The sequence below is a fragment of the Camelus ferus genome, chromosome 6 (assembly GCF_009834535.1).
Source record: "Camelus ferus isolate YT-003-E chromosome 6, BCGSAC_Cfer_1.0, whole genome shotgun sequence".
NCBI classification, from domain to species: domain Eukaryota; kingdom Metazoa; phylum Chordata; class Mammalia; order Artiodactyla; family Camelidae; genus Camelus; species Camelus ferus.
In genome coordinates this window covers 9,276,972-9,299,448 of record NC_045701.1, presented here as the reverse complement: position 1 = coordinate 9,299,448, position 22,477 = coordinate 9,276,972, and the positions used below count along the sequence as shown (strand labels likewise).

The 22,477-nt window shown below is 45.9% G+C and overlaps 1 protein-coding gene across 3 annotated transcripts in view; it reads left to right on the top strand.

Annotated features, from left to right (window-relative positions):
- The window catches only part of LIPC (lipase C, hepatic type), a 151,266-nt gene that overhangs the window by 100,436 nt on the left and 28,353 nt on the right, over nucleotides 1-22,477 (top strand). For all 3 annotated transcript variants that reach the window (XM_032481091.1, XM_032481090.1, XM_032481089.1), the window contains one exon: nucleotides 21,880-22,067. In XM_032481091.1, the coding sequence (XP_032336982.1) occupies nucleotides 21,880-22,067 (188 nt within the window). The remainder of the gene's footprint in view (nucleotides 1-21,879; nucleotides 22,068-22,477) is intronic.

Below are 22,477 nucleotides of genomic sequence, written 5' to 3'. Positions count from 1 at the left end.
TCAAACCATTTCCCAAGGAGACGTTTCCAGGAGGCAGCACGGAGTTAGTTAACCTGACAAGAGGCAGGATGCATAGGAGCTAAGATGCAGGCTCTGCTCATGCAATAACAAGGCTAAACCACACATACCGGTGAGTGAGAGGAATCAGGCACAAAAGAGCGCTGGTTGGAACCTCTTACCTGAAGTGCAAGAACTGGCAAAGCCAATCTCTGGTGACAGAAGTCCTGACAGTGATTATGTCTTCGGTGGTGTTACCTGGAGACAGGTTTGGGGAACCGCCTGGGAATGGAAATGTTCTGTCTTGCTCTAGGCAGTAGCCACGCTGGTCGTAAACAGAGGCAGAAACTCACAGAGCTCTACATTTAAGATAAATTATAGCTTCATATAAATAAATAAGCTTTATCACCTCAAAAAAGAGGCCATCTCTGGAGCCAAACTGTGTGGGTTTGAGGAGGACCCTCCTACCTCAGTGTCTCGTGTGAGGTTAGTGAACTGAGTGGGGCATAGGACCTACACAGTATTAGCATCACTGTAATGAAAGGGACACACTTCTAACCACCCAGGCAAAGTGAAGGATTAGGAGAGGTGCTTCTGAACCCCTCTGTTGTCCCCCTGGCCCACGCATCACTGCTCTGATCACAGAGTGGTCCATGCCGTAGGCACATGATGACTCCCTTGACCCCCCTCCTCTGTCGGTGCCCCCATCCCAGTAATCAAGACAGCCGAATCTGCCCTCATTCTCTGTCTTCTCTAGCTCCTCCCGGAGTCTCTCAGGAGGCTGGCGCAGGAGCTGCCCCTGTTTGTAGAGCTCTTCATCAATAGACTGAATATTTACAGAACACGGCAGTTCTGATCAAACAGTTCATTTCACTGGAGACTGGGGTACTGTACTGCGTCTCCTCGTGAGTTATTCTCGGCAGAAGCAGCCCTCGCTCTTATCATCCGTTTCTTCACATTTTAAGGCCTAGCATAAGAAGAAATGCAGTGAAACAGATGAAATGAGGAACAGATGGGATCAATCTGTACCTTTCCCCCAACCGCGTCTCAGTGCATTTACCACGGCACCCTCGCTGCTGTTTGCTCCTTGTTATCTTTTATTCTTCTCTTTGGAAAGTGGCAAAGTCAGAAGGAAATAAACAGATACAAGGGTGTGTAGAAAGAGCGTTCGACGGTGTATCGGGAAACCCGGATTCTGGAGCCAGTACCTAGAGGTGTGACTGATTTACGTGTATTTTAACCTTTCTTTCACAGTTCCTGTTTTAATCTGTGAAATGAGTGATTTGTCTAGATTTGTGGCTTATGAACAGATGTCAGCCAGTGGAAGCCCTCTCACAAACAGGATATCAAGCAAAAAACATTAAACCCTGACAGCAGTTGTTGTTTGGGTTCAAACGGACATGGACATCAGGAACCTGCCCCCTCAACTTCTGCAGCCCCTCCCGGCACCCCAGCAGCCCCTGGAGCACCTCCACAGGCCTTGGGCTTGGAATCCTAGGAGCACGATTTAAAAACCATTCAATTTGATCTTTAAAAAAAAAAAAAAAACTTACCTGCTAGCTAAAATACTCCTAAGTGCCCCCATTCTTATTGATTCCACAAACTTTAATCAACAGACCCTCTGTACTTTAAAGAAAACCTAAAAGTAAAATCCCATACGACATATCTGCACAGAAAAAGACTAGAAGGAAAAACACCGAAAAAGCCAGGATAGTGGTTATCTCCCAACGAGAATATCCCAGCTCTGATTCCAACAGAGAGCTGTGCGGCTCTCGCTGTCCTGCAGAGCCGCCTATAACTGACACCTAAGAAGACCCTGTCCCTCCCTGTTGGGCGGCACCTGCAGGCCTGCAAGCCTCAGAGGGGCCCAGCCTCAGAACAGAAGAAAGAGCCCAGAGACAGCGAAAGAGACACCAGTGGTTTACTGGAGAGGGGATCTCGTAGGTCAGAGGGAAAGGGTCCTGGAGCGACGTCCCACTGTGTAAGGCGGACAGCAGGCAGGACAAGGCAGCAGCTGTCACTAGTCGGGGGAGAAGGAGGCTACCACTTCGAGGGGGAATTGATGCCAGGGCGGGGGGGGGGGGCTTATCAGTTACCAGGGAAACCAGCGCCCGGGGCACGTCCCTCCCAGCCCAACAGGTTAACAAGCATCACAGGGCAGATGTTTCCCTTTAATAAACTAGGAAGGGGAGCCGTTCTGGCCTAAGGATTAGAACAATCACTAGTTGGGGCAGGTGGTGAGCAAGTTCATGTGCACACGGTGTAGGTGATGCCGGGACTGGTGGAGCAGGGGATGCACAAAGAGCTAGAGAACAGTCATCTTGAGGGGCCTGACCATACGCTCTCCCAGTGCCCAGCCTGTGCCCCACCTTGAGGCCTTCCCTTCACGAGGGCAGCTAGCCCGGGGCCTTCCAGACACAGATGAGTATGAGTGGGGCCCTACAGGATACAGGCGTGAAGGAAAACTGTCCTCAGACAGGATTTCCTCCAGTGGGTCCCGTGAGATAGCAGTCCCAGAAATGCTTGGCTGCAGAAAGGAATGCTGTGGGGGACGGGGCGGCGAGCAACCTCCCCCAAAGTCCACTTGACCCTTGAACAATACTGGTTTGAACTACATGGGTCTGAATTGTGCAGGTCCACTTACACATGGATTTTTTCAATAAATATAGTACCTGTATTTTCATGTCACAGATCTTTTTTTTTTCTTTTTTTTTTTTTTAGTAGAGGTACTGGGGATTGAACCTAGGACCTTGTGCATGCTAGGCATGCATTCTACCCATGAGCTATACCCACCCCCACAGATTTTAAGTTAACTAAGTGTGGGGGGAAATTTGTGTTCAATTAGACATCACAATATGTGGAATCAAAAGAACTAGTGTTTGAACCCTGATTCTATCCAGACTGCTTCAGCTTCCTGCCCCTGGGTGAGTCATCTATCAGTTCCTTTGTTTTGAGGCCGAGATAACAGTCCTCGGATTTTCCATTGCCCGGGGCATTGACATCCCTCACCCTCGACATTGTTCCAGGGTCAGCTGTAACCGAGTGTGAGAACCACCGCACGGATTTCTCCCTAAGAGATTAAATGTGCAGTAAGTAGCATCTTAACGCCTCTGGCCAGCAGGAAGCCTGATTAAGGTTGCTTACTACAACAGTTCCCAAATTTATTTGACTACAAAACTCTTTTCTTGCCACAACCCCTATGAATACTGCAACAGAGTTCCAGATCCAGAACAGGCTTCACAAAGGCAATTTTTAAAAACTGAATTGTAAGGCTTAAAATCAATGAGGAATTACAAAAGGGGAAGGGAAGAGAAGGAAGGAGACTGCTTCAGGGTCTGGAGAACTTGGAGATGAAGACGAAACAAAGGACCATCTATGATTCCAAAGAACATCTGGAACTTTCTTCTTATCTGTTAGCGCCTTTGTTTCCAGCACATTCCTAGACAGCAAATCACCGTGCTGATGGTCCTAACAGCTCATGACCACTGCAAGGGGCCTGTGGGCACCAGAAGTGGCATTGTGGAGTCCCTGCCTCTACCCTCCTCTTCCTCTCAGCTTTGGCTGACTGAAACATCTTTCCCTAGGAAGAGCAGAAAAAGGAAATTATCCTATTAATTCAATTCATCAAATACCCACCTCTGAGGCAGCCTTGCCCTAGGGTGCTGGGAGCACACAGGTGCCTAAGGCACAGGCCGTTCAGACTAGTCGTCAATTCAGCACAGAAGCAAAGAATCCCTCCCCAGGGTCTGCACAGGGGTCTGGGGAGCACACAGAAGGGGCCGTCCTCCCAGCCAGTTGTCAGAAGTTTCCTGAAACCTCAGCCCTAAAGCGCACATTCTGGGTCCCCCCAAGGTGAGGGCTGAGGCGGAGGGAGGGGAGAGGGAATTCCTAGCAGAGGGAACTGTGAAAGCAAAGACGTGGAGGCGGGAGAGAGCAGGGCTGCCCAGGACCTCCAGGCAGCTCAGGCTGGGGCACAGCGTTTGGCAGGACGGGGGTGGACAGGGAAGGGTGGAACTGCCGGGGAGTAAGTCACATATATTACTGCTAGAGTTGTAGTTGCTGACGGTAAGGGGGGAAGAAGAGGAGGGAGGAGTGGGAGATGACTGAGGCTGGTAAGCACGTGCCTGGAGGAAGAGGGACATGGGAGCAGGATGAGGAAGTCAGCAAAAGCTGGTTGAAGGTGGGAGGTGGAAAGACAAGTTCAGTCCTCAACAAGTTCAGCAGGTGATATAAGAAGCCCAAGCATTAATGGTGATGACGATGATGACGATGAAGGCGACTGTGAGCTCTCTTTCTCCCCATCTCCCGTCTCTGCTGGTTGTGGGAGTTGTGGGCGGAAGCAGGGGAAGACAATGGTCAGCAAAAGAGAGTTGATGTGTCCTTTCTAGAGAACACCTGGGGGCAGACAGAGCTGCTGCCAGCTTCTCCATCCACCCCTGCCACTCTCTCCCTGCTCCCCATTCATCCTTCTGCAGAAGATAGACAGACTGGGCTGTTCCACTGGGTCCCGCACCGCCAGCCCTAGATCCCCAGTGGGCCATATCCAACATATCTTCTCACCACTCTCCCCTCTCCCCCTGATTTGCCTAAGACTGGCCCTACTGGCCTGACCCCAGCCCCTTGGAGGATGATTCCACCCTCCTTCTTCTAGCAGGTCATGGTCCAGAGTGGCCACCACCTCAGTTTCCTCCACCCCCAGCTCCCAAGAAGCCTGGGATGAGCCATCTCCCTGCAGAAGCAGAGACCAAGTAACACTGCACATAAAGTAAGGCCACACTGAAAACACAACAGCAAGACAGCCTCCTCTGAGGACGCTTTACCTTCAGGGTAGAGGCTGAATTCTAGTAACACTTTTCCAGGGATGTCCCCTAGAGGACTTGCTGCCTGGCTTTTTTTCCATGGAATTTCTCGCACCTTGGCTCCCCACGGCCCCAAGCACTTTGCCATCTGCTGGGCCCAGTTCAGCCAGAGAGGAAGCTGCCTACTTGGGAGGTTCCCTGTGGGGTCAACTTCACTCTTTCAGGTCACTAAGGACCCCACGGGAAGGAGCCTGGCCCCCCGATTTGTTCAACAGCTGAAGTCAAGGGCCCCTGGGGCCAAGGTCAGTGAAGGCATATGTGTGTGTTTTTATCTCTGGGCTTTTAATTCTGTTCCATTGGTCTATGTGTCTGTTTTTATACCAATATCACACTATTTCAATTATAATTGTAATACAATTTTTTGTAATATAGTTTGAAATCAGGAGGTGTGATGCCTTAAGCTTTGTTCTTTGTCAAGATTCTTTGGCTATTCAGGGTCTTTAATGGTTCCATACTAGTTTTAGGATTTTTTTTTTATTTGTATAAAAAAATGCCATGGGTATTTTGATAGGGATTACAATGAACAGCAAGATGGTTTTCTTTGTTTCTTTTTCAGATAGTTCATTCTTAGTGCATACAAATGCAGCTGATTTTTGTTGGTTGGTTTTGTATCCTAACTTTACTGAATTTGTATCTTACGTCTAACGGTCTTTTGATGGAGCCTTTAGGATTTTCTATACACAAGATCATGTCATCAGCAAACAGAGACAATTTGACTTCTTACTTTCTGATTTGGATGCCTTTTATTTCTTTTTCTTGTCTATCTAGCTTGGACTTCCAGTATTATGTTGAATAAAAGTGGCCAGAGGGGGCATCCTTATCTGGTTCTTTCTCTTAGAAGGAAAGCTTTCAACATTTCACCATTGACTATGCTGTTGGCTGTGGGTTTGTCATACATCACCGTTACTGTGTTGAGATGTGTTCCTTCTATACCCAATTTGTTGAGGGTTTTTATCATGACATGACGTTAAATTTTGTCAAATGCTGTTTCTGAATCTATTGAGATGATCATATTTTTTTTAAATTAATGTGGTGTCTCAATTGATTTGTGGAATCATCCTTGAGTCCTAGGGATAAATCCCACTTGATCGTAGTGTATTATCCTTTTAACGTGCTGTTGAATTTGGTTTGCTAAAACTTTGTTAAGAATTTTTGCGTCTGTACTCATCAGGGATGGCCAAAGCTCATATGGCCAACGACTAGGCAAGTCATCCTCAGGATGATCCGTCAGCTTAGAATAATGCAGATTCTCAGGCCTCCCCAGCCCTACTGAATCAGCTGCACTGGGCATGGCACCCAGGAGTCTGCATCTTAGGCATGTGTGTATGGAAGAACCACTGCCCACAAACATAGAAGATAATGTAAAACGTAGGGGATCCTGGAAGGGCAAGTATTTATTTAGCAGTGGTTTAAGGACAGAACACTGGCTGGGTATGTCTTGTAGTCAGGGTTTTATTTCCCCATTGACCTGTAGCCTGGTTTGGCTCCTGGAGCTGCCTGATTCGAATGGCATGCCTGGAGAACCCCAGCTGGTAGAGGCAGCTGGGCAGGCTCCAGAGCTGCTGCATAAGGTCGATAGATTCTTACCGCCTAAAAGAGCGTGGACACATGGGAGAGGGGAGGCTGAAATCCTCATTCTGAAGAGGGACCTCCTTTTCTTGACACAAAGGCACAGTGCTCTTGCCAAGACATGTGATGTGCTGCCTAAAGGAGGTACACAGAATTCACAGAAAAGTGCTAGATCAGCAGAGACCTCACTGCGTGAGTACCAGAAAGGGTCTGGGAGGAACTGTGTGGGGTCACAACATGAGATGGAAGAGATCTTAGGCAAGTTTTAAAAGGAAGGGGAAGTGAAGTATTGAATGCTAAGATCTGTATTAGATCTTTCTCCAAGCTTCCTCCAGCTCTCACAAGAACCCTGTGGGATGGATATTCATATTTGCAATTTAAGAGAAGGAAATTGAGGTTCCCTCGGGTTAAGTGAGCTTCCCAAGGTCACACAGCTCCTAACTGATAGAGAATCAAATACATAGTTGACTGGCTCCAAAGCCAGTGCCCTTTCCATTACACTGTTCTGCCTCTGCCATTGCTTCCAGGGTGCCCCAGGAATCAAGGTTCATGTTCATGGTCTGAAGGGGGCAGGCAGTAGTCTGCCATGCCTCCAGACACAGTGAAAGGAAGACACCAATCCAGAACACCTTAGGGAAAGTGAATCAAGAGTAAAAGCACAGACCCAGAAAGGTTTTGCAGTCACAGAACTGAGGTGCAAGGAGAGAGAGGTAGAGAAATGGGATTCTGGCCCTGGTTTGCTTCGTTTAGCCAGCTGCTGGCCTTTGGCCAGTCAGTGAGCCCCTCCTTTCTGCATCAGGAAATGAAGGTGCAGAGAAAGGAAATAGCTGTTCTGCAGACCCCAGGGCTGGGGAATCTCAAAGGAGATGAGGGCTGACAAGGGTCCCAGGAGAGCTGAAAGGGCCCCGGGTGCAGACTGCAGCCATGACCTCAAGCTCTGTGAGTCCAGGGGTGATTTATTGATCACACATGGGCTCATTGTTCTTCTCCCACATTCCATAGTCCCCTCCTGTCAGGACCGACCTTTGACTGTAATCCCCAGGATTACCTGGAGGAACTGATAACTCTGCCCAACACTGGGTACCCTGGCTGCCTTCACACCAGCCATGCTACAGCTTGGTAGTTGCCTCTCCTAGTCTTCAGCCATCGAAAAACTTCCCGAGCTATGCAACAATTGTCCATTTACTTGCTTCCACCATATGCCCATGAACTTCTTGAAAGCACCATCTGTCTTACCTCCTGTTGTATCTACCACAATGTTAAGCACAATCCCTTCCACATCATAGGTGCTCACTGAATGTGTGATAGAATAAATGAATGAATACATGAATGAATGGAGTCATGGTGGGTCCTCAGCCTCTAAGATGTAAGCTATAATAGGGCCCAGTGACCTGCCCTCTCAGCCACAGACTGCAACTCAAGGACACCCCAAGGGAGGCTCAGGGGTTGGGTGGGTTGGGACCACTCCCTTATGGCTCACGTTCCTCACCCATGGTTTACTTTTGCCTTAAGGAGTAACCTTGGGGCCGTCTGGCCAAGTTAATGCTTAACGCTTTCCTCCTGCTGCAAGTGTTTATCTGTGCAAAGCATCAGGCTCAGACTCCAGTGCAGGAGAGGGCAGCAGTCCTGCAGGAACAGAGCCAGGAGTCCCCAGCTCATCTCCACTCTGACTCTCACTTTTCTTTTTGCCTGGTTAGCTCTGGCCTCAAAAACACTTCTCTCTGGAACCTTTTATCTACTGAATCTACAGAGGTAGGACAGGCAGAACTCACACATTTCAGAACCCGAGGGACCCTGGGATCTTCTCCCAACCTTTTAGTTTTCCAGCTGATTTGGAGGAAAATCCAGGTTTAGGACTCTGGTCCAGCTGACTCAAAAAGCAAAGGACATCTCTGCATCACCATGGAGAACTCAGAGCCAATGGGTCCAATCTCCTCATTTTCCAGATGAGGAAACTGAGGTCTAGAAAGTTAACTGATTTGCTCAAGGTCAACCAGGGTGAGCTAACGGGAAACCAGGACCTATGGAGATCTGCCAACACACAAGCACACACAGTTCACCAATAGCCAAATATGAGTAAGGTAGTCCTGAGTGTCTAAAGCCACATTGTCTATACAAGCAGATGCAGATGCTGCAGACCCAAACAAGCACGTGCTGTTGCTTGCTTCATATGAAATGCCTTCAGTCAGGCTCTGAGCTCTCTTCAAAGGGACCATGTAAATGCAATTTAACACAGCCACACTCTAGACCATGGGAGTGCAGTTGTGAAAATGCTGATTTCAAAGATCTCGTGGTCAGTGAGCCTCCCATGGGGAGCTGAAGGTCTGGCAAAGGAGATTTGTAAGTCTGTCCCAGTGGGTGGTTTTAATTTCCTGGACTGCAAAGGAGCCATTCCTGGCGTAAGTGTCAACTCAAATACTTCCTGTGTGACCTTGGTCAAGACATTTATCCTGAGACCCAGTTTCTTTGGGGATAGCACCTACTCACAGGGGTGTTATGAGGATGAGATAAAATAAGGAATTCCAAGTTACTAGCAAAAGGTAACTGACAACCACATACACAGCCCTTTAACCAGACTTAACAATTCCTCCAGAATCCCATCATTAGCTTTAATGAGAGCTTTTGGGTTTTAGGATACTCTGGGTTTGTAATAATTATGACTACACCTGAGGGGGACTTACTTGTAAGACTGCTTCAACTCCCATGTCAGCAAAACAATCTCACCATTTAACCAAGTAATCGCACACCAGGTAATTCACCCTCAAGGAAATAATTCTCTAAAAGGAAAAGCTCTCTGCGTGAAGTTCATTGCAGCTTTGTTTATAAAGGTGAAAAACTGAAAACACAGTGCTCATCCCAGATAGGGAAATGGATACATAAATTACAAAGCATTCCCTTGGTGGAATATTATTCAGCCTTTAAAAATGATGAGTATGAACACTAGGAATATGGAGAGGTGATTACTATATAATGTAAAATGAAAAAAGCAAAAAGCTGTTCTATCTGCACAGTTACATGAAAAATACATTTGCTTCTGGATACAGAATAGAAGTACAGGAAAATAAAAAGTCAACCCATTAGGGTGATGAGAATGTGAATCTATTTTTTAAAACTTTGTTTTCTGCCATCACTCCACTTTAGTGCAACAAATATATTTTTAAAAGGAAGGGAAGAAAATCTGATACTCACTCCAGAAATAATGTAGCTGAAGGCAAGTTTCATTTGTGGGAAAATGCCTGGCACAGAGTAGGTACTCAGGAAGCGCTGGTTGGCAGAATGAATGAGTAAATAAAGGAATAAGTGATTGAAGGGGAGCACCACACTGTGTGTTGTTTTTCCATTTAAGTCACAGGCCCCAGGTCTATTTGGAAAAGCCATTCTGGATCTATCCTTCCTGGGTAAGAGGGTGAATGAGGCACTGCACACCTGAGCAGGCACAAAGGAAAATAAATGATTTACAAGGCTTAGCAGAGTGTCAGGCACATAGCAAACACTCAGCAAACGCTGACCACTTATATGACCATCAGGAGTGGATGAAACAGAGCCAGTCTAGTAAGACTGCCTGGGTCTCCACTGAAGAGACGTATTATCATGGGAAGCAGCTAGAATGGGGCAGAAGCTCTGTGCTCAAATCTCCTCTTTGTCCCTAACTAGCTGTGTGAGCATAGATAAGTGAATTTGCCCCTCTGAGTCTCAGCTTCTTCATCTTTATAATACATTGAGATATTATTTTGAATTCATTTTCCCACCTCCACCATCTGTTTTCAGGACTGAGAGCAGAAGCCACATGAATCTACCCTATGTTGCTGTCTTTTGTAAAAGTCTAAACTCATAAAAGTCTCATGTAAAGTCTAAAAAGATAATTCTAGGCACCTCAAAAAGGAGATGAGAAAGAGAGGATGCTTAACTCCCTGCCTGTGAGAGGGGAGGGGCTGGTGTGTCCCCAGACAGCAAGAACCCAGCCAGAGCTTCCATGACAGTCCTCAGGGATGAAATATGCGGTGCCCTTAGCCTCAGCCTCAGCTGCACAGAGCTTCCCACCCCTTAAGCACAACCGCAAAAAGTGAAATTTCTGAAGGGACTATGCAGGAATGGGACTGGGCTTCTTAGCAGCTGAACCTGATGTGAACAATGAGCAGTACAGACTGGCCTTTGCACAGATTTGGGGTAAATGAACTCCACCAAAACTGTACAGGATGGGGACCCAATGCCCCATTTAAGGTGATGAAAGGAAAATAAAGAAATGTGTTACTTGTCACTCACTTAAGTTTTGTGGACTAAGAACCTACTCCGTGGTGAGCTTATTTTTTACCTGATGCTCTATCTCTCTCAAAAACAACAACAACAACAAAAAAACCTTGATATTTAGCCAATTTCCATGGTGTAAATACTTGTACGTGGCCAATTTCAAACTCTCAACTTTAAATTACTGAACGTGGAGAGTTGGGAAGAGGTGACCACAAGTGGCTTTTCTGAGCCAGCTCTGGCACATCCTAGAGGTGCACACAGTGAAAGCTTCCTATGTCTAGAAAGCTCTCCAGGGCCTTTCTCAGCACTAGAATTCCAGGACTGTAGATTAAGGCTAATTTATAATGGTCAAAGCTATTCACTCTATCAAGTGTAGTCTGCTGATTTTATTTATGTTGAAATATGGCTTAGTGGAATTGCTGACCTTTGATGAACACCCCTCCCCCAAAATAAGCCAGCCCCTTTGTCAATAAATAAATATAAATGTTCCAAACTGAATCTATTCTTTCCTTTGATTAAGTGGTCTTGTGACTAAAAACAGACCATGCATCATCCTTAAAGGTTACTGAGAGGAAATCCATAAATCTTTCCTTCAGGTTGTTTTAAAACAATATATTTTAACCTGTAACTCATAATAATCCTTAAGGTAAGATGAGGGCTATAAGATTAATCCTGTAAAACAGGACTAACTAATGCTAATCTCATTTTATAGGTAAGCCACAGAGAGGTGAAGTAACTAACCCAAGGCCACACAGCTAGTAAGTAGCAGAGCTGGGATTCAAGCTAGGCGATCCAGGTCCAGAACCCAGGTTGCTAATGGGTCCACAGCACTGTGTCTCACTGGGCAGCAACAACCCATGCCCAGGGAGAGATCTCACCTTTGGTCTCTTCCATCCACAGGGCCAGTTGGAAAAGAGCCAGCAATCTCTCTTCTTTCCTCCTCTGGGTGTTAAGTACCCAATTCATCTTCTGGAAGGTGACTGTGGAGGAGGGAGCGGGCCCCATTTTCCCCTTACAGGCACAAGTACTGCCAATAATAACACAGTACGCATCCCCACCCACCATTACTCCCAGTGAGCTTGTCTCCACCAGGTGGTGGCTCTGGTCCAGGGTAGGACTCAAGTGCTCCAAGAACCCTTGACTCTGCTACCATCTGACAATGCCCTAACTCCATAATTAGAGTTAAGGTCCTCGGCCCCCACCCCTCCTCCTGCCCCTTGTAAGACTCACTTGGCAATTGTGTAGGTCATGTCACAGACAAGGCGGTGAGGGATAAGGAAAAATCAAGTTCAAAGTCAGGAGTCAGACAGTCATTAACATCCAAATAAAAATTTGAAACAAGAACACTATTGAGTTAATTTGTCTCTGAAGATAGTTCTTGGCAATTCTCAAGCCAAGACTTTCAGCCAAGGTCTATCATTCCAAGAACTGTTGAAGAACCTGTGATTGTCCAGCTTTGGGGCAGCTTCTCCTGACCTGATTCTGGTCAGATGCCAGCCTCGTAGCCTGCTTAGCTGTGCAAGAATTCTCCCAGAGTTACCTCTATGAGAGAAGGGACAACCTCTGGTCTAAAGATGAGGCTGGCAGACAATTCTGATGGGTGTCTGAGGGGGTCGTGGGACTTGCCGTTTATTATTTTGGTCGCCTTAGTTGTCTGGGGGAATTTCCATCAGCAAGAGGTTGCCCCAGCGGCTGTCCTCTTGGGCTCCAGACATGTTACCTACTTGATAACTAGGGGCCTTGCTTGATGGGACCAGCCTTTATGAGGCACGGAATCTGAGTCCTCTGAGCTTCATCCCAGTGAGGGCGGAAGAGTCCCAAAACAGTGCAGGGATGTGGGTTGGGACCCCTCTTCCCCAGAGTAGGAAGGTGCTGGCTTGGATGGCAAGAGAGATGTGTTCTTTTGATTCTGCCGTTAACTAGACACCTGGACTGGGACATGTCTGTTGTCCTCTCTGGGTCCCAGTTTCATCTGTAAACAAGGAAGTTGGACTAGATCATTATTACCGACAGGTCTCTGGTCCTTATGGAGTAATGGTTGGGGGTGGGAGAAGGGTGTTCCCAAGCTATTTTCAAACAAATTACAAAGGGAGATTGTACCACACAAAACAACTAAATGTCAAGATTCTTTGCTTTTCACTGGAATTCTGTTTGCTGTGGTATTCTCTCCAGAGGGTTGCAAGAGTAGATTGGTGGTGTTATCTATAGCCTTACTTAATAAAAAATGAAAATGAGAAACTCTGCAATAAATGCAGGTTGTTTGAGATGCACAGAAAGAAAATGAAAAGCGGGCAGTAAACAGTCTGGGCGCCTTGACACAGCACAGTCTCCCAGTCCCTGTGCCCTCTCAGCCTCTTTGACCAAATGATTTGGGTTCCCAAGGAGGGACCCCCCCAGGGTCCCCTAGTCATCTCTGGCCCAAAGGAACCTGGAAGGGCTTTGCAAGTGCACCAGGTCTCCCTGAGGTCCTAGAGGGCTAGGCCTGTCCCGGATTGATCCAGTCATTTGGTTCAAAATCAGGGCTGGAGCTCTCCCTGCCAACTGACCCCACCCCAGAGGACTCAGAAACATCCTATCCTCTCAGGCCAGCCCAGCCCCACACAAGCAACTGACACAGAAAGTGTGCCATGTGGCCTGCAGTGCTCAGGCCTAGATCCTGGGCTACAGGGAGAGGCAACAGTATTGCAAGGCTATAATTCATTTTTACACCAATTTTTAAAAATGTACACCTAGGGAACCATTACTACCAGTAAGATATAGAACATTTCCAATCCTTCCGAAAGTTTCCCTTTGCCTTCTCTATCCCCAGACCCCAGGAAACCACTGACCTACTGTCACTATATTGTAATGCATCTGAGATTCATCTCTGCCACTGCATGAATCAGAAATGTATTCCTTTTTATTGCTGAGTAGTGTTCCTTTGTGGTACATTCCATGGATATACCACAATCTGTTTATCCATTTACTAGATGATAGGCATGCATTGTTACTAGTTTGGGGCTATTATGAATAAAGCTGCTGTGAATATCTGCATCTCTGTGTGGACATAGGTTTTCATTTCTTGGGTAAACTCCTAGGTTTGGGATTGCTGGGTTTTATGGTACATGTGCATCTACTTCTATAAGAAATCGCCAAGCGGTTTTCCAAAGTGGCTATAGTATTTTGCAATCCCACCAGCAATGAATGAAGAGTTTAGTTGCTCCACAGCCTCACCAACATTTGGTGTTGTGAGTCTTCTTAATTTTAGCTATTTTAGAGGGGAAGTGGAGAGGCAGTATCTCATTAAAGAACTTGCCCAAGGTCAAACAAGTAGTAAGTGTTGGAAGTGGACCTCAAACCCAAACCCCCTGGCTCCTGGTCTGGGGGCCTGACCACTACACTTGACTCACTAAAGTTTTAATGTGAGCAAAACCAGACCTAGGTCCTGCTTTCACGGAGCTTACCACCAAACTGGGGAGACAGGTGTTTAGGTAATGATTATTCCAATAGAAAATTACAGCTATGAGAACACCTAAGAGAACAAAGAATAAGGAGATGTGGCCAAGTCAAGAAACTTAGAGAAATTTCCCCTGAGGAAATGAAGATTGAGTTTAGAATTGGAGAAAGAGTGATGTGAGCTAGGCAAACAGGGGAAGAGAGCAGAGCATGTCAGGGCAGGGGACCACATGAGCAAAGACCAGGCAGGAAGGTATGTTGGAAGAAAAATCTCAGAATGATCATCAACAGGGAAGGCAATTTTTATCATCTTTTATCTCTTCACTTATTCACTTGTTCTAAAACTGAAGTGGCCAACTTATCTGATTTGACAGGACAACTGGTCACCCTACCTTAAATCTATCCAGAGTAGGGGGAGGGCATAGCTTAAGTGGTAGAGGGCACGCTCAGTATGCATGAGGTCCTGGGTTCAATTCCCCAGTACCTCCTCTAAGAATAAATCAATGAATAAACCTAAATACCTCCCCCCACCAAAAAACAAAAAAACAGTAGAATATGCCACGACCTTGGGACCACTTTAGGGAAGTAAGCCCCATTGTCTCCAAAGGATTCCAGTACAACAGCAAAGCTTTTCTGAATGGCATACTGTTTCATAATCAGATTTCTTGAAAGAAAGAAAAAGAAAATTCTGATTCTAGCCAGAGTTGCAGGGAAAGAAGAAGAAAGTTTGGAGGGGGGAGAAAAAAAACTTTCCAGCAAGAAAACACAGCCTCTGTTTATTTTCTTTCCTGGAATCCACAGAAGGAAAAACTGTGGTGTGAGGCTGTAGGATGGCTAGCAAAGTCAGGCCAGAATAGACACAGAAAACTGAATTAATCAGACTAGTGAAAACAGCTTTCCTTCCATCTCTTATCATCATTGTATTTGACAACAAAATGGTGAAGCGCAAAAGCAACAAACAAGAAGAACAGAGAAAGCAGGAGTGCTAAAGAGAACGGGGAGACGGCAGCCTGAGACGGCAGCTCTAGACCCCAAAGCTTTTCTTAAAGAGCAGCTATAAAATAAATTCATTCAAGACAAACTTAGGCATTTCTGCTGGGTTCAAAACAACATCCTAACGACCTGAAAAGCTGACACAGCTTTATAAAGCCCCTCATTGGAGCGATTTCCGCCTTGGGTCAGTTGGCTTCACCATCATAGTGCAGTGATGTTGGGGCGTCACAAGACCTGGGGGATGTTATAAAGATTAGTGACTATATTATCCAAATTGAGAAATTCAGGCACAGAAATATTTTTAAGATAGTAAGTAAGTGGGAGTGTGGGATGTTCAGGGCAGGGCAAAATTCGAGAAGGCAGGAGTGAGAGAAGAAATGCTCACTTGGGCTCGGGCAGAATCTGCTTGTCACCAAAGATGAGCAACAGCTAAGAGCTGAATCTCCAGCAGCCTAGTAGTGACTAAATTCTTGTTCACATTCTTCCATCCTGTCACAGTCCTAGAAATTCTGAAGTCAGTGTTGCCTACATATAAACCATAGGCCTGACCACGGCAGGCAGAAACGAACAGAGCGGTGGCTACATTTATCTCATGGGTTTGCTCTATCCTGAGCAGAGGACATGGCCCAGAGGATTTCAGAGCAATCATGAAGTAATGGTCTTCAGAGGACCCCTCTCACTACTCCTATGTCTGGGAATATTTTCAGTACATTAGCAAAGTGAAATCACACACACACACATGTACACACACACACCCCTTAGCAATTTAAGCAAAGTATGTGAAGATATTTCACAAACAACTCTTTCGGGGTCATATTAATACCTGTGGCTCCTGTCTTACACACTTGAGTCCCCAGCATCAGCCAGTGCATGGAGGTGCTGGACAAATATGGAGCTGAGCAGAAGCACCCAGGCCAGGCATCACAGGCCGAGGACAGGCCCTGACTCCTATCAGGGCCTTTCACTGTAGAATCCTTGGCTTTGCCCTAAGCCAGCTCAGTTGCCTGCAGTCACCCACCTAATGATGTCCTTACCCGAAAGAAAATGAAATCATTCATTCTTGCATGAAATTTGAGGAATCCTCAAACCTGGGGGCTGAGTTAGGAATAGAGAAATCACTTGCTGCAAGGAATCTAGTATTAGAAATGTCATGCCTGTACCCAGCGTCTCCTCCTGACTAATTCTGAGGAAGCTGTGCTGCCCCAGGAACTTGGTGTCACAAAGAGGGCAGCCCCACATCTCCCCAGCCTGTCTGCTCACCTTCCAGGTGACAGGGGCTGACTCCCTCAAAGGCTTTGACCTAATTAATATTCTCCCCCTCAAAACCACAGCCTCATCCCCAGATTCTTATCACTGGTCTGTCTTTATCTCTTCCAAAGACATGAGAAAAGTGACAATTTCAGAAGACATGCCTGGAAAAGGAAAAGTTCCTATCTCATACAACTGGGACACATTTCCTCACTCGTAACAAAATCATCGGATTTCCTCACCACTGACTCACAGAGATGTGAGATTTAAATGAGTTCATACAAACAAGACTGTTAAAAAGTGCCTGGCACAGCAAAGGCACTCAATAAATATTAGCTTAAAAAGTGCTGAGTATCAGTTTGGATATAAATACATATATAAAGAGATATAAATAAGAGCATACCTAAGAAGCACATGATTCTAGCTTTGGGAATCTATAAAAAAATACTCATAGATTCAGAGCAAGATTTATGTATAAAGATGGTCATCAGAGCACTTTGTAATAGACAAAGAAAAAAAGAAACCTGGAAACAACCTAACTGTCCAACAATAAAGAAATAAACTTCACTAGTTTTCAAAAGCATGTTTTTGAAGAATTTTTAATGTTATAAGAAAATTACCATGACAGGTTAAGAGGGCTATAAACCATTCACATACGATTTTTTTTTAGTTAAGTTTTTTTTTTTTTTGAGGGGGAGGAGGGAGGTAATTAGGTTTATTTATTTTTAGAGGAGGTACTGGGGATTGAACCCAGGACCTCATGCGTGCTAAGCATGCGCTCTACCCACTTGAGCTACACCCTCCCCCTTGATCTTAGTTACAGACACTCCAAATAAACATTTATGGAACGAACATTTCCATAAGAAAAGACTGGAAGAAAATATTCCAGGTATTGTTTGTGTGGCTTTCTGAGTAGGGAGATTCTTTATTCATTTCAGAATTTTGCAGATTGTATTAATTCTACATATAGACAAAATATGAAACAGTTAAGAGTCCACTATAATACTACAACTAAAACTAAAACAATGTAAGTTCCTAGACTAGGCTGGTGGCAGGGAGCAGAGAAGATAATCTTGAAGCTGAGTCCTCAGCATTTGATGACCCTGGCGGGTCACCCAGGGGACAGAGAGGACATTCCAGACAGCCCTAAAACTTTCTAGCTTGAGCAACAGCATAGACAAATGATGGTGTCACAAACCACAGTAGGAAATGTAGAAGAAAGGAAGAAGAATGGGTGGGGAGGCAAGAAAATAAACTCAGTTTGTCCTCCTTGGGTTTATAGTGTCAAAAGTGGACCCAAGTAGAGAAGCCCAGTCCAGAGCTGGCTAAGTGCAGGGCTAAAGCTTAGAGAAGAGATTTTGCTATACTTTAGGGTTCGAGTCACAATCGTGTATCCCTGAAGCCATGGCTTGCACAAGGATGCTCCAGTATTCTGTGTGTTGCACAAAGGAGACAATCAGACTTTGCTCCCACAGAGGCTCAGACACTCGGGCTCTGGAGCCCTACCCCTTCCTCCCAAAATGTGACCTGAAGCAGCCCCAGCCTCCTGCAGTCACAAGACTGCTGTTGGATTATAGTGAAGACTCACTGTGACTTCAGTGATGTTTGGTGCTGTGGGTGCTGCTTCCATTGAGGACTACAGAGCACTCTGAGTCAACCACATAGAACTTACCACTGTATATTTCACAGGAATGGTGTTCAAGACAATGACCACTGCCTCACACAGTGGCCTCTTTTTACAATAACCCACAGGGAAACCATTTCAGGCTTCAGGACCAGGAAAGTGTGAGCAACTGGATGCCATGAATCCTGTAACTGCTCCAATTTCCCCCTTTGACTTGGCCGGTAGGAAGCTCAGAACCAAATCTGTGGCCCATCTTCTGCAATCTTGTATAATCCCAGAGTGTGCATTTCAGGGTGCTAATCTATCAACATTTCTGTCTTTGTTGTTTCACTCCCTTTATTTTCTCTTTGTCCCAATTTCTTCAACTACGAATTTTGACAAACCACTTAAAGTCAAAATTTTTCTGACTCTGTTTCTATCTCCTGAAGTTGCAGAAAAGAATTCTAGGCCCTCTTCCCACAACAAATCCACTAAACCTTACTATTTTAGGCACTAGAGCTCCACCTTCTTGAACAATTTATCCTAGATGTGAGCTTCTAAAGAATCTTTCGTCCTTCCAGTCTCTCCACTGCCGCGCTCACAGCAACCACATGCAACGGCTGATTCTCATGCTTGCTCTCCCACTGGACTGGGAACTCCTGAAACACAGAGGTCAGGCCCTGTTTGCCGCTACCTAGTACCCAGCCAGGGCGCAGAGCACAAGATAGTAATATGTGCTCAATAAGTATTTGCTGAGGACATGAATGAATGAATGAACTTCCTCACTCACACACATGGCCCAGGAAGAAAAGGGAGAGCCCAGGTCAGTCCAGCTGTTTGTGAACCTTTCCATCTGACAACTGTCCTGAACATCCTTAAGGCCCCCGGCAATGGGGCCAGAGCTGATTCTCCCAGCTAAATCCAGAGTAAATACACAGAAGACAGAATTGGTCCTCTGAGGGCAGCTGGGATAAATTTTCACAGAAAGAAATGATTTCACAGATCAAAAATGCAATATGCCTGGTCACCAAAGGGGAAAGGGCTGGGAGGGATAAATTGGAGGTTGGAGATAGATCAATACACATTAATATGCATAAAATAGATAAACAACAAGGACCTACTGTATAGCACAGGGAACTATATTCAATTTCTTGTAATAACATATAATGGAAAGAATCTGAAAAGAAAAAATATATGTATATAAATATGCATGTATATGTATAACTGAATCACTTTGCTGTACACCTGAAACTAACATTGTAAATCAACTACATGTCAATAAAAATTTTTTTTTTAATGCAAGATGCTGGATGCTCCAATTAGTATTATTTTGGCACACACTTTACATTGGTGCTAATTATGTGCCAGGCATTGTTCTGAGCTCTTTACAAATGCCATTTTTTTAACCCTTGTCACAACTTCATAAGATGGGTATTAGATCTATCCCCGTTTTATTTTCACATGGTCCTTTCAGCATTCAAGTCAGGTACCCTGAAATGAAGGAAGATGTAGCTATTCAGTCACTGAATAAATGAAAATTAGTTACATTGAGTTCCAATATATAAATGGCTGACAATTCAAATGTTAGCCTTTGCTCTGAGACCGGATCCCACATAACACCACATTGCTCACCGAGCACTAATTAAGCATCCACCAGCTCTGACCGCCACGAGTTCACAGCCTGGTGGAGGACATACCACACACCCAGACAAATAAGAGCCCCAATATGGTGCTGGCAGCAAGAGGAGAAGGCTTCCTGGAGGGGGTGATGTCTTGAGTTCTGCTTTAACAAATGGACCAGCATTCCTGGGGAGCAGCAGAGAGAGAAGCAACGGTGCAAAGGTGCAGGGATGCGAAACGGCTTTGGGAGGAGCTAGTGGCAGCCTGGGGTAGCAAGGAACGTAGAGAGGGGAGCAGAGGGGTGAGAGATTATCATTTAGGTGGTGGCCTTGGCTGCAATACTAAGAAGCCACCAGCAGGTGTGAAAGTTATACAATAGTCATTTCTGTTCTAGGAAGATTCTTTGGGCAGCAGTGTGAGGGAGGGTGGTGAGACTAAACAGAGTGAGACCACTTAGGAGGTCGTGCCAGTAAACCAAGCAAGAAACAGTGTGCACCTGGACGAGGGCACTGGATTCGGGGATATTTGGGAACCTGAAGCTTTGGGCTGATTGGGCAGCTGGTAAAAGAGCGTAAGATGACACCCCAGCTCCTGACTTAGAGACCAGGGGGGCAGTGCTTGCCATGAAATAGGGAGCGGTCTGGAGCATGCTTGCAGGGACGAAGACAAGCTCAGTCTCTAAGCTTGGGAAAGCCAAACTGGGCAGCAGAAATCTTCTTCATTATCTCAGAGAAGTTACTCAGAGTCTCGTTCACATCTCCTTTTAATAAAATATGATGCATTTCATTCTGTCATCATAGTGAAAAATCATTGCCCTTTTCTGGGAATTAATAACCTTTCGAATTAATAACCTTTGGGTAGGAAAATTGGTTCCATTAATACCTCCTCTTGGACTTTGTAGGTTCATCATCTCTCTGTCCTGCTGTCCCCTGAAACCAAAAGCCCAAGACTTATGTTTGAGAAGCCTGAATGACTTTATGCTCAGAAAGGATGATCAGGGTTCTTAGTAATTGGGCTGAACTGCATTTACTGACTTAAAATGCTGGTATGGCCTTGAGTCAGCCCCTCAGCCACAGGGGAGCCCACCCTTGGCTGGAAGGGATGGGGAGAGCACCCCACCCCCCTGTTCTTGGCCTGATTCCTAATCTTGGCAGAGAGGATGTCACCCATGCTGGGGTGCCACCACCCGGGAACATGGCACCTCCTCAGGCCTCCCCCGCCCCTGACCAGAAGGGTATGTCTTTGGCTGACACCACGGTCTTGACCGCTGGTGGGCTGCCTTGCAGAGTCGGGTGACTGTCCACACTCCACAAAGTGGCTCAGAGTCAGGATGAGGCTCCCCCAAAAGAGAGGCTAGAAGGACTTTCAGGGAAACAATACAAGGTGAATTCTTAAAAACAATGTTTTTCTTCTTATCCCATCCTCTTGCGATCTTTGAAAGATTCCTAATAGGTATTCATTTGGCTTTTTCTGCTGAAAAACTCCTTAGCAGCAACTTATCATCAAGAGCAAAACGTCCAGACTCCTCAGCATCCCAGGGCCCCCACACTCTGGCTGCCCAGGCTTCTGCCTCCTAACACCCGCAGCATCCCAAACCTCTGAGCCCTTACCCAGCTGTTCCCTCAGCTCACCCACCCACGCATACACACAAGCCCTTCAAGGGCAGCATCAGCATCACTGTCCCTGAGAAGTCCTCCCTGCATGCCACTCCCCATCAAGCAAAAGTCACCATTCCCCTTGCGATCCTCCCTACCACAGCCCTACCTGGTCTGTGCAAGGCCATGTGATATAATGTGTCTGTGAGCAAGAGCGGGTTGAGCCACATGAGAGTGTGCACAGGGTCATTTAACTAAGATGTTCTATGTGCTGTCTCCCTAGCATTGGGATATAGGGAACTGGAGTCAGAAACACCAGGTTCAAATCCTACCACTTATTGGCAGCGTGATTTTGTATGAAATGATTATCCTCCCTGAACTGTAGTCCCACTTGCTTCTCCCATATTCCCACTGTCCTAGAGTTACTCTAGTATCTGACTGGCTGGTCCTAGTCTCCAGGATGGCGTGATGGAGAATGTGGCCCCCTGCACATCTTTGTTGGGTCCTCATAAGTCACCCTCCATCATCTTCCAAGAGAGAAATGACCATTCCATTGGAAATGCTCTTTAGGGCTTCCCAAAGCTGCAGCTCACCTCCACCACCTCACAGTAACCCCATTATCTAGTGCTCTTAGAAACCTTTGGGATGTCCCAGAGCCAGCAGAGATGGAACAGATGCCAGGTTAAGCACCATCCCCAATCTTATATTCCAGAGCCATTTGGAAGAGGATCTCAAGCTGTTGAAACAAACGAAACATCACAGGAGACAGAAACAAGATTCCTGCTCTTTAAGGACAAAACCGATAAGGGCTGTCAGATTCGGCTCAACCACCCAGACACATTACAGCAGTGCGCCTTCAACTCCTCGTTGCCCCTGGTGATGATAATCCACGGGTGGTCGGTAGGAAATGCTGACATGCCCTTTCCCTCTCCTTTTATGTTTTCTTTTATTTCCTCCCTAGTGTGTTCAATTTTAATAAAAAGATAGGGAGCTGGTGATAACAACTTCTTGCATAATATTTGTAAAGCACATTCTAATTTTCCAAGTGCTTCCCCACACATTATCTCATTGATTATCTCAATTCCATGAGTAAGCAGGTCAGGGAAAGTATAATTATCTCCACATTTCAAGTAATAAAATGTGGCTCAAAGAGGTCAAACAGCACATAAATGCCCATAAGAGATGGCAGTTCATGCAGGTGAATCTGCATGTTTCACAAGAGGAGGTAGGAAGCCGGAAGACATAGTCTCCCAATGAAATGTTGTCTCTGTAAGGGTTAAATTCAGCTGCAAATTGGCAGTGGTTCAAAT